General features: G+C 40.3%; 1 protein-coding gene across 5 annotated transcripts in view; it reads right to left on the reverse strand.

Annotated features, from left to right (window-relative positions):
* C2CD3 (C2 domain containing 3 centriole elongation regulator) overlaps window positions 1-12,733 on the reverse strand; it is a 155,335-nt gene that overhangs the window by 24,259 nt on the left and 118,343 nt on the right. For all 5 annotated transcript variants that reach the window (XM_050756034.1, XM_050756032.1, XM_050756035.1 and 2 more), the window contains 3 exons: window positions 11,187-11,392; window positions 10,056-10,189; window positions 3,916-4,080 (listed from right to left, as the gene is read on the reverse strand). In XM_050756034.1, the coding sequence (XP_050611991.1) occupies window positions 3,916-4,080; window positions 10,056-10,189; window positions 11,187-11,392 (505 nt within the window). The remainder of the gene's footprint in view (window positions 1-3,915; window positions 4,081-10,055; window positions 10,190-11,186; window positions 11,393-12,733) is intronic.

Below are 12,733 nucleotides of genomic sequence, written 5' to 3' on the forward strand. Positions count from 1 at the left end.
CTCCTCTGACTGCAATCCTGCTACTGGGGACAACTTTCTCCCCATTTTGTCTGTCTAATGCAATTCCTCATATGATGTCCAGCAAAAATGCCACTTCCTCAGAAAGGAACCATTCTTGACCATCATTCCAGTCCTTATTTCTCTTTACTTTGACAGAATAAAGCCCTACTCTGTGCTAACACTGTCCTTTGCTACCTCATAACCATTCCTAATCCTTCAGGCAAGCAACTTCTAAAAAGCCTTCCCTGACTCTCTTAATTAGTTTAGGGGCTCCTCTTCTGTGCTCCATAGTTCTTTCTGCACTCTTCCATCACATCACTCATTTATTTCACATCTACTTCCCCTGATATACAGTGAGCTCTGGGCTGATTCCTTCACGTCTACTGCACCCAGCATAGTGCTTGGCGCAAAACAAAAGAATGTTGAATGGATAAAAAGGACATAAATAAATGATTTTAAAAATCTGTTTAAAAGCCTTTAATAGGGCTGCATTCTTACCATTCTCCAATAAGAAACCTTCACTTGCACAGGATTTTATGTTTATGCTTTTAAACATAACATCTTGTTTAATTTTCAGCTAATCATATGAGATCAGTAATTATAAATAAGCAACTTGAGTTTCAGAGAATTTAAGTGGCTTGTCCAGAGCAGGGAGTAGTATGTAGCTACTCAGAATTTGGGACTCCAAGTCTTATGCTTTTTCCATATGAGATGGGCTCTGTTCCAGCTGGGTTCGTTCCTTCCTCATACTTCTGCTGATACTGGAACCTGAGTTCAAGTAACTCCCTGCTCTATTTCTATTCCATTCAACTTTTAAGGTTGCAGCTCACATTTCTTTTTTTCAAAGTCCATTATCCCAAATCGTTGGACCACCTGTCCCTTAAACACCCTCACACTCATCATTTCACACGTCAAACCTTTTCTTAGATTTTCCCTTAATTGTCTCATTACATGTTAGTTTGGTTTCCCTAAGTAGGCCGTGGGCATCTCGGAATAGAAGATGTATCTCAAATTTCTCTGCTTCCTTAGTACACTCAATGTGCCTGGTACAATCAACACAACATGGACACCAAATACCTGTGACATGAACTGAAAGTCTTTCTATCCTTTTGTTAGAAACAGTCTGCGTGTCTTAGAGGAAAATCCAAATGAGAGGACAAAGTTGATCCTTATTCTATCACTAGAGGCCAAGACTCAAGTCACAGTGGTGTGTACCAAATCACTTAGGTGTCTATATTGTGGTATATGCCACATGGATAAACATCTGCAGGAGGAACATGCAAATAAATGTAACTTGGTGAGGGGTAGCTTTGGGAAATATGCAAACCTACCGGTCTTATTAGACCAGTGTAGAACCATGTAGAACCATGGCATATCAACCTACGAACACCAAGCTGTAATTTGCTCATCTGTGAAACACAGGTTTATTAATACTTGCTCTGAAGGCCTGAAATGATAGCTATGATTCAAATGCAGCACTGTTAAAGGGGTCTCTGAATCTAAGGAGGTAATGCAAATTGATCTTACCATGTTTCACGCCCATTTGGTAAAGAATCCCTCTAGATAGTAGTTCTGAAAGCCTAGTTCTAGGACCAGCTATGGCAGCATCACCTGAGCCTGTTAGAAATGCAGAGTCTCAAGCCTTATCCTAGACCTACTGAATCAGGAACTGTGTGGATAGGTCTTAACAATCAGTGCTGTAATAAGCCCTTCATGGGATTCTGATATACATTAAATTTTGAGAACTACTGTCCTAGCGCAGTGCTTTTCAAGCTGGCAATATTGTCCCCCAGGATACACTTGGCAATGTCTGGAGACATTTTGGGTTGTCACAAGTCAACCCAAAGAGAGGGGTGCTACTGTATGTAGCTGGTAGAGGCCAGGGATGCAGCTAAACATCATATAATGCACAGAACTGACCCTCAAAACAAAATATCTGGCCAGAATATCAACAGTGCCAAGGTTGAGAGAAACTACTCGAAGGTGAAGGAGTTTTTTTTTTTCAAGTGGGTTCCAAATAGGTTATGTGATGACCCAATAAAATACAACCAAATTGTCAATAATTTCACTTAAATAGCCTACAATCTCTAGCATTTTACTAATCTGAAATAAGAATCTGAACATATTACTTCTTTGTAAAATAAGTTTGGGCAGTTTCCCATAATCTATAACAGAAGTCCCAGCCTCTGGGCTGTGGACCGGTACTGGTTTGTGGCCTATTAGGAACTGGGCTGCACAGCAGGAGGTGAGCGGGGGCAAGTGAGCGTTACCCCGGAGCTCTGCCTCCTGTCAGATCAGCAGCGGCATTAGATTCTCATAGGAGCACAAACCCTATTGTGAACTGCTCATGTGAGGGATCTAGGCTGTGCGCTCCTTATGAGCATCTAAATAATGACTGATGATGGGAGGTGCAAGAGTTTCATCTGGAAAGCATTCCCCACCCCCCAACCCCACCCTGCCCCATCTGTGGAAAAATGATCTTCCACAAAACCAGTGTCTGGTGCCAAAAAGGTTGGGGTCTGCTGGTCTATAGCACTATTGATCAATGTTTAACTTGTGTCATTAACCAAAAAGATTTTGTCGATGTTTCTTTTCTGAGTTTGCATTATAAAATAAAAGAATAGGTTTTTTTTTCCCCCCAAATATAAAGTCTTTTGGATGGGCGCCATGGCTTACGCCTGTAATCCCAGCACTTTGGGATCACGAGGTCAGGAGTTTGAGACCAGCCTGGCCAACATAGTGAAACCCCATCTCTACTAAAAATACAAAAAATTAGCTGGGTGTGGTTATGGGGACCTGTAATCCCAGCTACTTGGGAGGCTGAGGCAGAAGAATCGCTTGAACCCAGGAGGCAGAGGCTGCAGTAAGCCAAGATTGCACCACTGCACTCCAGCATGGGTGACGGAGTGAGACCCCATCTCAAGAAAAACAAAAACAAAAACAAAAACAAAAACAAAAAAAGCCGGGAGCCGCAGTGGCTCAGGCCTGTTGTCCTGGTGAATAAGGAGGTAAGCAAGGTCAGGTGTTGGAGCCCATTTAAGGCCCTTCATGATCTGACTCTTAAAAACCTCACCTTGCTTCTTGCATCTTATGCTCAGCTTTTTCCTACATGCACTGCTGGCATTTCCCCAAACTTGACTTGCCCCTGAGCCTTGACATAACTTCTTTCTGCACAAAATGTCCTTCAAAGACCACTTCAAATGTGACTTCTTTAAATCTTTCCAGGAACAATCCAGAATATTAGGCATTCCCCTGTCTACTCTTGGCCAGGAAAACTGCAGCTCTTACTAACCTGCATTATAATTATTTGGCAACATGGCTATCTCCTCCACTGAGATGGGCAGAGCAAGGATTGGAGGTCAAGTCTATCTGACTCTGAAGCCACGTCCTTTCCACTGTGCCACGCTTTTCATTAGACAAGCGAGGGGCTGATATAGCTGATCTATCATCGCCCTTTCAATTCTTACAGCGATTCTGACTCAAGTGCTAACTAAACTAAGAAAGGAACAGAAAAGAGTTAACAGGACAGAGGCTGGTCTGGAAGAAGTCAATGGTTGTGAGGATAAAGACTGTGGGCAGGACGAAGCTTTGTAAGTTCTAAAGAGAGTGGGAGGCTGTGTAGATGTGAGGGTGGTTATTATGAAGTTTTGGTGAATAACCTGAAGCTCCTGCATTTACAGCTGGATCAGTAACAGAGCCCCTGAAGGAATGAAAGGTCCCAAGCTGATACAGATTCATCTATGAGGAATCCCATGAGGCTCCAGGGTCCAACCTGATACTAACATGCAAAAGAGCACTCTACTAATGTTCCTAGGGCGGTGGCAGGTGATGGAAAAGCAGTAATGCACATTGCCATTTCTCATTCACCTTGTGCCCCACTATGGTTTCCTGCATCTTTTCTCTGCAGAGCCTCACCTGAGAGAAGTCAGAATGGAGGTTTGGGAGGACAAAGGTGATGTGGTCAGTTTGTCATCACATGGCAGGAGTGCTTCTCCCTGAAGATGCAGGGATTCATGAAACCGGCGAATGTTCTGCACATGTTCTTCATGGCGTGATGCTTGGTTTCTTGTGGTGCCACTTCTGCCACAAAAAAAAAAAAAAAAAAAAAAAAGGGAGCAAAATAAATTCCCAATCAATGAGAACACTGCTAGCGTGACAATAAACAAATCACTATCCTGAAATGGAACTGCAAATCTATCCCCACTATCACAGTTCCGGCCTTATCATCTCTTGCTTGGATTATAAATGTCTCCAAAATAATCTTGTCTTCAATCTTGCCTACCCCCTTTTATTCATTCTTCACAATAAACAGAGTGATTTTTCTAAAACATAAATCTGACTGGGGGCAGTGACTCAAGCCTGTAATCCCAGCACTTTGGGATGCCGAGGCAGGTGGTTCACTTAAGGCCAGAAATTTGAGACCAGCCTGGCCAATATGATGAAACCCTGTCCCTACTAAAAATACAAAAATTAGCTGGGTGTGGTGGCAGGTGCCTGTAATCCCAGCTATGCTATAGGCTGAGGCAGGAGAATCACTTGAACCTGGGAGGTGGAGGTTGCAGTGAGCTGAAATCATGCCACTGCACTCCAGCCTGGGCGACAGAGTGAGATTCTGTCTTTAAAAAAAAAAAAAAAGCCTCCCAAAACCAAAAACCATAAATCTGAAGTAGTAATAACAAGAACAACAATAACAACAATATATTTGGCATCCTTATTATACGCCAAGCCCTGATGTAAGCATTCAACATATATTAGGCCATGTAATTACCATCATGCCTTTCTAGCTTTGGCTTTTCAACAAATCTCAAATTCCTGAGCATGATATTCAAGAACATGACTCAAAAAATCTTCTTTTTTTAATTCACAGCTTTATTGAGATATAATTCACATGCCACATAATTCACCTATTTGAAGTGTATTACTCAATGGTTTTTAGTATAAGAAGAGTTACATAAGTGTTACCACAATCAGTTTTAGAACATTTTTACCACTCACAAAACAACTTCATAACCATTAGAACTATTCCACATTTCCTGGTCCTAGGCAACTACTAATTTATTTTCTGCTTCAATATGTTTGCCCATTCTGGATATTGCATATGAATGGAATCATATAATATGTGTTTTTTGGTGACTGGCTTCTTTCATTTAGCATAATGTTTTCAAGCTTCATCTATAGTACAGCATGTATCAGTCTTTCATTCCTTTTTGCAGCTGAATAAATATCTACTCCTCAGTTGATGGGCATGAGTTGCTTCTACTTTTTGGTTATTAGGAATAATGCTGCTATAAACGTAAGTGTACAAGTTTTTGTGTGGACATCTGTTTTCATTTCTTTTGGGTATATAACTAGAAGTAGAATTACTGGGTCATAAGGTTACTCCATGTTTAACCTTTTAAGGAACTGCCAGATTATTTTCCAATGCACCTGCAGCATTTTACTATCCCACCAGCAATTTATCTACCCCTTCCTAAGGCTTGAGATATCTTTTTTTTTTTTTTTTATTAATACAGTCACCCTAGTGGATATAAAGTGGCACCTTATTGTGGTTTTGATTTGCATCTTTTACTGTGATTATTGGCCATTTGTATATCTTTTTTGAAGAAATGTCTATTCAAATCCTTTGCCCATTTTAAACTGGTTATTTGCTTTTTATTATTGAGTTGTAAGAGTTCTTTATATATTCTAGATATTATTTTGAGACAGGGTCTCACTTTGTCTCCCACGTTGGAGTGCACGGCTCAATGCAGCCTTAACCTCCTGGGCTCAAGTGATCCTCCCACCTCAGCCTCCTAAGTTGCTTAGACTACAGATGTGTACCACCAAGTCCGACTAGTTTTTCAATTTTTTGTGGAGATGGGCTCTCACTATGTTGCCCATCTCTATAAAAAATAATAACATGGCCTTGACCTTCTGAGTTCAAGTGATCCTCCCACCTCAGCCTCCCCAAGTGCTGGGATTACAGGTGTGAGCCACTGCACCCAGTCCCCTTTATATGTTCTAGATATAAGATCTATAACTGGCCGGGCACGGTGGCTCACACGTGTAATCCTAGCACTTTGGGAGGCCAAGGTGGGTGGATCACAAGGTCAAGAGATCGAGACCATAGTGGCCAATATGGTGAAACCCCGTCTCTACTAAAAATACAAAAATTAGCCGGTGTGGTGGTGTGCCCCTGTAGTCCCAGCTACTCAGAAGGCTGAGGCAGGAGAATCACTTGAACCCGGGAGGTGGAGGTTGCAGTGGGCTGAGATCACGCCACTGCACTGCAGCCTGGTGACAGAGCAAGAGTCCGTCTCAAAAAAAAAAAAAAAGAAATCTGTAACTTGCAAATATTTTCTCCCATTCTATGGGATGTCTTTTCACTTCCTTGATGGTGTCACTTGCAGTGTAAAAATTCCTAGTTTTAAGATTTTATTTATTTTTATAATATCAATTTGTATTTTAGATCCGTGGTATATGTGCAGGATGCTGAGGTTTGGGGTTCGAATGATCCCATCACCCAGGTACTAAGCATATTACCCAACAGTTAGTTTTTCAACTTTTGTCCTCCTCCCTTTCTCCTTCCTTTAGTAGTCCCTAGTTTCTTTTGTTGACATTTTTTATGTCCGTGAGTACCCAATGCTTAGCTGCCACTTATAAGGGAGAACATGTGGTTTTTGGTTTTCTGTTCTTGTGGTAATTTGCTTAGGATAATGGCCTCCAGTTGCATCCATGTTGCTGCAAAGAACGTGATTTTGTTCTTTTTTTTTTTTTTTAATGGCTATAAGAGTTTTTAATTTTGATGAATCTAATTTTTTTCTTTTGTTGCTTGTGCTTTTGGTGTCATTTCCTAAGGAATCATTGTCTAATCCAAGCTCATGAAGATTTACTCCTCTGCTTCCTAGGAAGAGTTTTATAGTTTTAGTTTTTACATTTAGATATGTGACCTATTTGAAGTTAATTTTTGTGTATGGTATGAGGAAGGGGTCCAACTTCAATCACTTGAATGTGGATATCCAGTTGTTCCAGCACCATTTATAGAAAAGACTATTCTGTCCTCATTAAAGAGTTTTGGTATCCTTGTTGAAAATTAGTTTATCACAGACACCTGGGTCTATTTTGCGATTATCAATTCAATTCCACTGATTTATATTTCTATCCTCATTCCAGTACTGTTTTGCTTACAGTAGCATTGTAGTAAGCTTTGGAATCAGGGACTCTGTTCTTTTTCAAGGTTGTTTTGCCTATTTTGTGTGCCTTGAATTTCCATATTAATTTTAAGATCAGCTTGTCCATTTCCACAAAGCCAGCAGGAATTTTGATAGGGATTGGGTTGAATCTGTAGATGAATGTGGAGAATATTGCCATCATAACAATATTGTCTCTTAATCCATAAATATGGGATGTCTTTCATTTCGTTTAGACCTTTTTCAATTTTTTTTTTTTTTTTTTTTTTTTGGCAGACAGGGTCTTACTCTGTTGCCTAGGCTGGAGTGCAGTGGCATGAACGTGGCTCACTGTAGCCTCGACCTCCTGGGCTCAAGCAATTGTCCTGCTTCAGTCTCCCGAGTAGCTGGGACTGCAGGCGTGCACCACTATGCCTGGCTAATTTTTTCGATTTTTTGTAGAGCTAGGGTTTCACTTTGTTGCCCAGGCTGGTCTCGAACTCCTGAGCTCAAGCAATCCTCTCACCTTGGCCTCCCAAAGTGCTGGAATTACAGGCACAAGAGACCACACCCAGCCTCAATTTCATTTTTGGTTATTCATTGTTGGTATATAGAAATAAAATTGATTTTGCTTATCATGTTTTAAAAGTTTCTGTTTCAATTTCTAATACAGTAAAAATTGATAGATATAACCCACATAAACAAACCTGTTTGGGTCATCACTAATTTTTAATAGTATGAAAGGGTTTTAAAGTGAAAATATTTGAGAACCACTGCTTTATAAATGTGTAACTGATATAAAATAAACTTTATGCATTTAAAGAATACAATTTGATGAATTTTAACACATGTATACATCCAAAGAAACCACTACCACGAGATAATGAATACATCTACCACCTCCAAAAGTTTCTTCTTGTCTTTTGCAATTCCTTCCTCCTTTCCTCCTTATCCACCCTGCCTTGTCCCTAGGCAACCACTGATTTGCTTTCTGTCAGTATAGGTTAGGATGCATTTTCTAGGATTTTATATAAATGGAATCACAAACAATGTACTTTTTATTTTTTTTAAGAGATGGGTTCTCGCTCTGTCACTCAGGCTGGAGTGCAGTGGTGCGATCATAGCTCACTGCACCCTTAAGTACCTGGGCTCAAGTGAGCCTCCTGTCTCAACCTCCTAAGTAGCTAGGACTACAGGCAGGCAAATTTTAAAATTTTTCTGTGGAGATGGGGTCTCACTATGTTGCCCAGGATCGTCTTAAACTCCTGGCCTCAAGCGATCCTCCCATCTCAGCTTCCTAAAGCATCGAGATTAAAGGCCTGAGTCACCATGGCTGGTCCAATGTACTCTTTTTCATCTAGCTTCTCTTCCTCAGCATAATTATTTTGATATTCATTTTGTTGTCTATCAATAATGCATTTCTTTTTATTTTTGAGTAGTATTAATATTTCATTGTATGGATATACCACAATTTGGTTATTTGTTCACCTCTTTGTTGATGGACACCTGAGTTGTTTACAATTTTTGGTTATTACAAATAAAGCACAAAGACAAGAAAGTTTGGAAACTGCTGTTCTAGGCATTTTGCATGTATTATTAGTAATAAAACCTCTCTCTTAAGGCTGCTGTGAAAACCCAGTGAGCTAATGTATATAAAGTCCATATGAAAGTGAGTTATTTCTATTCTCATTTACTCTTCATAACAGCCCTTGAGGTACTATATTATTTTCATCTAACAAATTAGAAAGCTAAAGCTCAGAAAACTAAAGTAATTAGCCTCAGGTCACATGTAGCTAGTAAGTGGTAAAGTCAGGATAGGATTCCAGATCTGTCTGACCTTACAGCCCACTTCACCACCCTGTCCCTTGAGCAGGGCAGGGTCAGGAAGAGCTGGATCTCTGGCAAGATGGTCAGAGAGGGAATTATAGCCTAGCCTTAAATGGCTATCTGTAAATAATATGACATTTTGATGTGGCCCTTCTGAAGTGGTAACAGGGACATCTTTATGTGGACAAAAGGCAAACCATTAAACTTTTAGCTTTTAAAATTACTAAAGAGTGGGCACTAGAGATACCCTCATCCTACCCATGTGTCCCACTGATTGGCTATGGTCAAAGTGACACTTATAAAAGATATAACAAAGGAATTATCTAAAATCTGGGATCTAGGAATTGACAGATACATAGCTCTCTTTGTACAGAGGACAGAGGAGCTCTTCACATCGTGATCAAGTAGAAAACTATGTAGCCCTGAACTGGGCCTTAGAGTGGTTACATGATATAAGTGTCTTCTTGGAATAATAGGGTCTGCTCAGGAACTGCTCTTGTAGGAAGGGCTGCTGTAGAGGAAGATTTCTTGCCCTTTCCCTGAGCTGAAGAGAAAGACATAGGAGAGACTCTGGTGTAGGCAGAGGAGGGTGCCAAATGGTACTAGGGCCTGCAAAGAGGTAGAAGGAAAAGTAGCAACCTTCCTCTTAGACCCTGCCCTTGTACAGGATGGAACATGCTGTAGCCCTGAGGCCATATGCATGTTCAAGCCTGGCTTAGTGAAAAGGATGGACCAGTTGCTTTTTGTAAAATAAACTGGCATGTAGTTTTAGGAGGGGAAAGAAGATGTATTCCTCACATAGCTGATGACTGACTTTAGGGATAAAGGTTAAAGACCTTGGAGGATAACAGAAACTTATCCCTTGTACTGAAGTGGCCCTTCTGAAAGCATACATATTCTAGCTCCTATCTCATAAAAACTTTGTTTTCATAGGATCTTGGGGTTTTTGGAGCTGTGATTAACAAAGCTCTTACCCTGTCTTGTTTTTTCCTCTAATAAAGGAAAGAGAGAAATGATAAGCCAGTTCACACACTTCCATTTTTTAACCCAATTTCTTCTCATCATCAAGAATTCACTCACCTCCCAGGAGAGGAGAAATCAAGCTCCTTTGAGGAGGCATGAGCAAGTTGGTCTAGGGTCTGCCTTGCCATGTGGCTGGAGAATGCAGCATACATATCAGAGGCAGGGAAGGAAAAGGGACTGTATATTGGGATCTGTAAACACAACAAGAAAAATGGTACACTTGTCACCATAAAACCATTCGTAACAAAGCAGTATGTAAATAAATTTGTAAAATTTATTGTGTGCATTTAATTTACTGAATACTTTGTGTTAAACACTGTGCTAAACAATTTACATACATTTTCTCATTTATAATCTTATGAGGCAAGTAGTATTATTATCCCTATTTTACAGACTATGCTATCAGATTACTTTTCAGTTGCTTTATCTATATTTATGCTCTTGTTCCTCCAGCTATTAATACACTGTAAATGCCTGGATGGATATCATTTTATACTTACCCTACATATGAGGATAATCTGGCTGTGAAATTTCTTGTCTTAGGACTACCAGGGTTGGGCTGAAGAAAGGACCTTCCTATATAGGAACCAATGAACTCTGTTTTCTTATGCATGCTTTCATTCAGTATTTATGGATGACCACTCTGTGCCAGACCCTGGGCCAGGCACGAGAGACAGAGAGATGAATAAAAAACATAGTCTTTGCCTTGATAGAGCTCTCGTATTTTTGATAGTCTGGGAAATTCTTCTTTCTCTTACAGTTAAACTCCTTGAAAGATTTGTCTATGCATACCATCATCAATTTCCCTCTTCGCATTCTTTCAATTATTTTTTTAATTGAAAGACTAATGATATCAGTGTAACAGAGTTGAAAAACAAGTCAACTTATATAGTTTCAGATTCTATATGACAATCTTGTTTTATTTGAAAACTGAGCTATAACTAATGTATTATACAATTCATCCTTTTAAAAAGCTCAATTCACTGGTTTTCAGTGTATTCAAAGTTGTGCAACCATCACAACTAATTCCAGAACATTTTCATCACCCCAAAAGGTCAGGAGGTTGTTACGAGACACAAATAGTATATAATGTATTCTATAAGCTGGAAAGGGCCAAACATAAGTAAAGAATGTTCTTATACGTCAGTACAATTCTTAATGGTTAGGGATGTGACTCTCCATACATACCAGTGATTTTGAGGTCTCCACTCCACGCCTTGCTTGCCTTTCTTCTTTGAAGTGTATCAAACTCTCCAAAGGGGAGACAGCAACTTTTATCTGCCCCTGGCACTCTCCACTGAAGTCCGTGATGTTGTACCAGCCACAGACAAACTGGAAACCAGAGAGAAGTGGGGAGAGGTCCACTGAGGCAAAGCCAATCACCCTCTCTTCATCTGTAGGGGAAAGAGAAAAGCTGGGCAATGTGGCTAGGTATGTCCTGCCACTGAGATTAGAGGCTGCACACAGAGAAGCTGATTCAGGGGATAGAGGAGTTCAGTGATCCCAAAGCCATCGGAGAAGACAGATAATGAAGTTGAGAGAGACTGGCAACCAAAGCCTGCCTTCCTGTTAGGAATTCCCTTTCTGTATGGTGGGAAAAAGCTGGCAGGCTTGCACTTCATTCTTTCTCTTTTTTTCAAAGAGATGGAGTCTCACTCTGATGTCCAGGTTGCAGTGCAGTAGCATGATCATAGTTCACTGCAGCCTCAAACTCCCAAACTCAAGCGATCCTCCTTCTTCAGCCTCCCAAATAGCTAGGACTATAGGCACACATCACCATGCCCAGCTAATTTTTAATTTAATTTTTTTGTTGAGACGCAGTCTCACTATGTTGCCCAGGTAGTCTTGAACCCCCAGCCTCAAGTGATCCTCCTGCACTGGCTTCCCAAAGTGTTGGAATTACACATGTGAGCCACCCCACCTAGCTGGTCCTCTTGATATAGGCAATTAGAAAATAACACTAAACTTAAGAACTTATTTTTCCTAGGCTATCATGTCTCAGTGATTTTTCTCAGGACAGTATGTCTTGCAATTATGGAATTATGAGAGATTTGCATTTTCCTATTTCTACTTCTCTGTATTTTCCAAATTTTCTACATATGTATTATATTTAATTAAGAGCAAAGTAATGCAAATTAAAAAGGAAAGACAAATAACTCCCTGGAGACCAGTTTAGGGTGCAAAATGAGCCTGGGCTCAGGCTCTTCTCTATATGGTAAGGGGGCTGCCCTTAATGACTGAGAAGATTCTCTTTTTATTGGACAAGCTACCATGCAATGACCTTCATTCTCATTTTCTTTGCTACTTATTCCTCATTTCTGACATGAAGTAGCTGGGGACAAACAGGCCTCTGTCACTACATGAATTTCTATTTTACACAGGCTCCATTCTGTACAGTGAAATCAAAGGCTGGATCTACCAAACACTGACACAACTATAGGTCCATAAATTGCTTAATAAATAGAGGAATGCAAATTTTCCAGAGGAGTAATTGTGAAGTTCCCACAGTTCCTTGGGCACATTCCTGATGATGCTAAATTCATCACATACTGCATAACATTTGTTTGGACAGCTTGCTGTCCTTTAGACTCGAACCTAGCTAAAAGATGAGAAAAGGTATTACACTATGTTCCCTACGCTGTCCATACCTGGCATAACATCTTCCTGCATGAAAAACTTGATATTCACTGAAAACACAAGTAAACTGGCCAACCTAGAGCGGGACAAAGGAGCAG

The sequence above is a fragment of the Macaca thibetana genome, chromosome 14 (assembly GCF_024542745.1).
Source record: "Macaca thibetana thibetana isolate TM-01 chromosome 14, ASM2454274v1, whole genome shotgun sequence".
Classification (NCBI taxonomy): Eukaryota; Metazoa; Chordata; class Mammalia; order Primates; family Cercopithecidae; genus Macaca; species Macaca thibetana.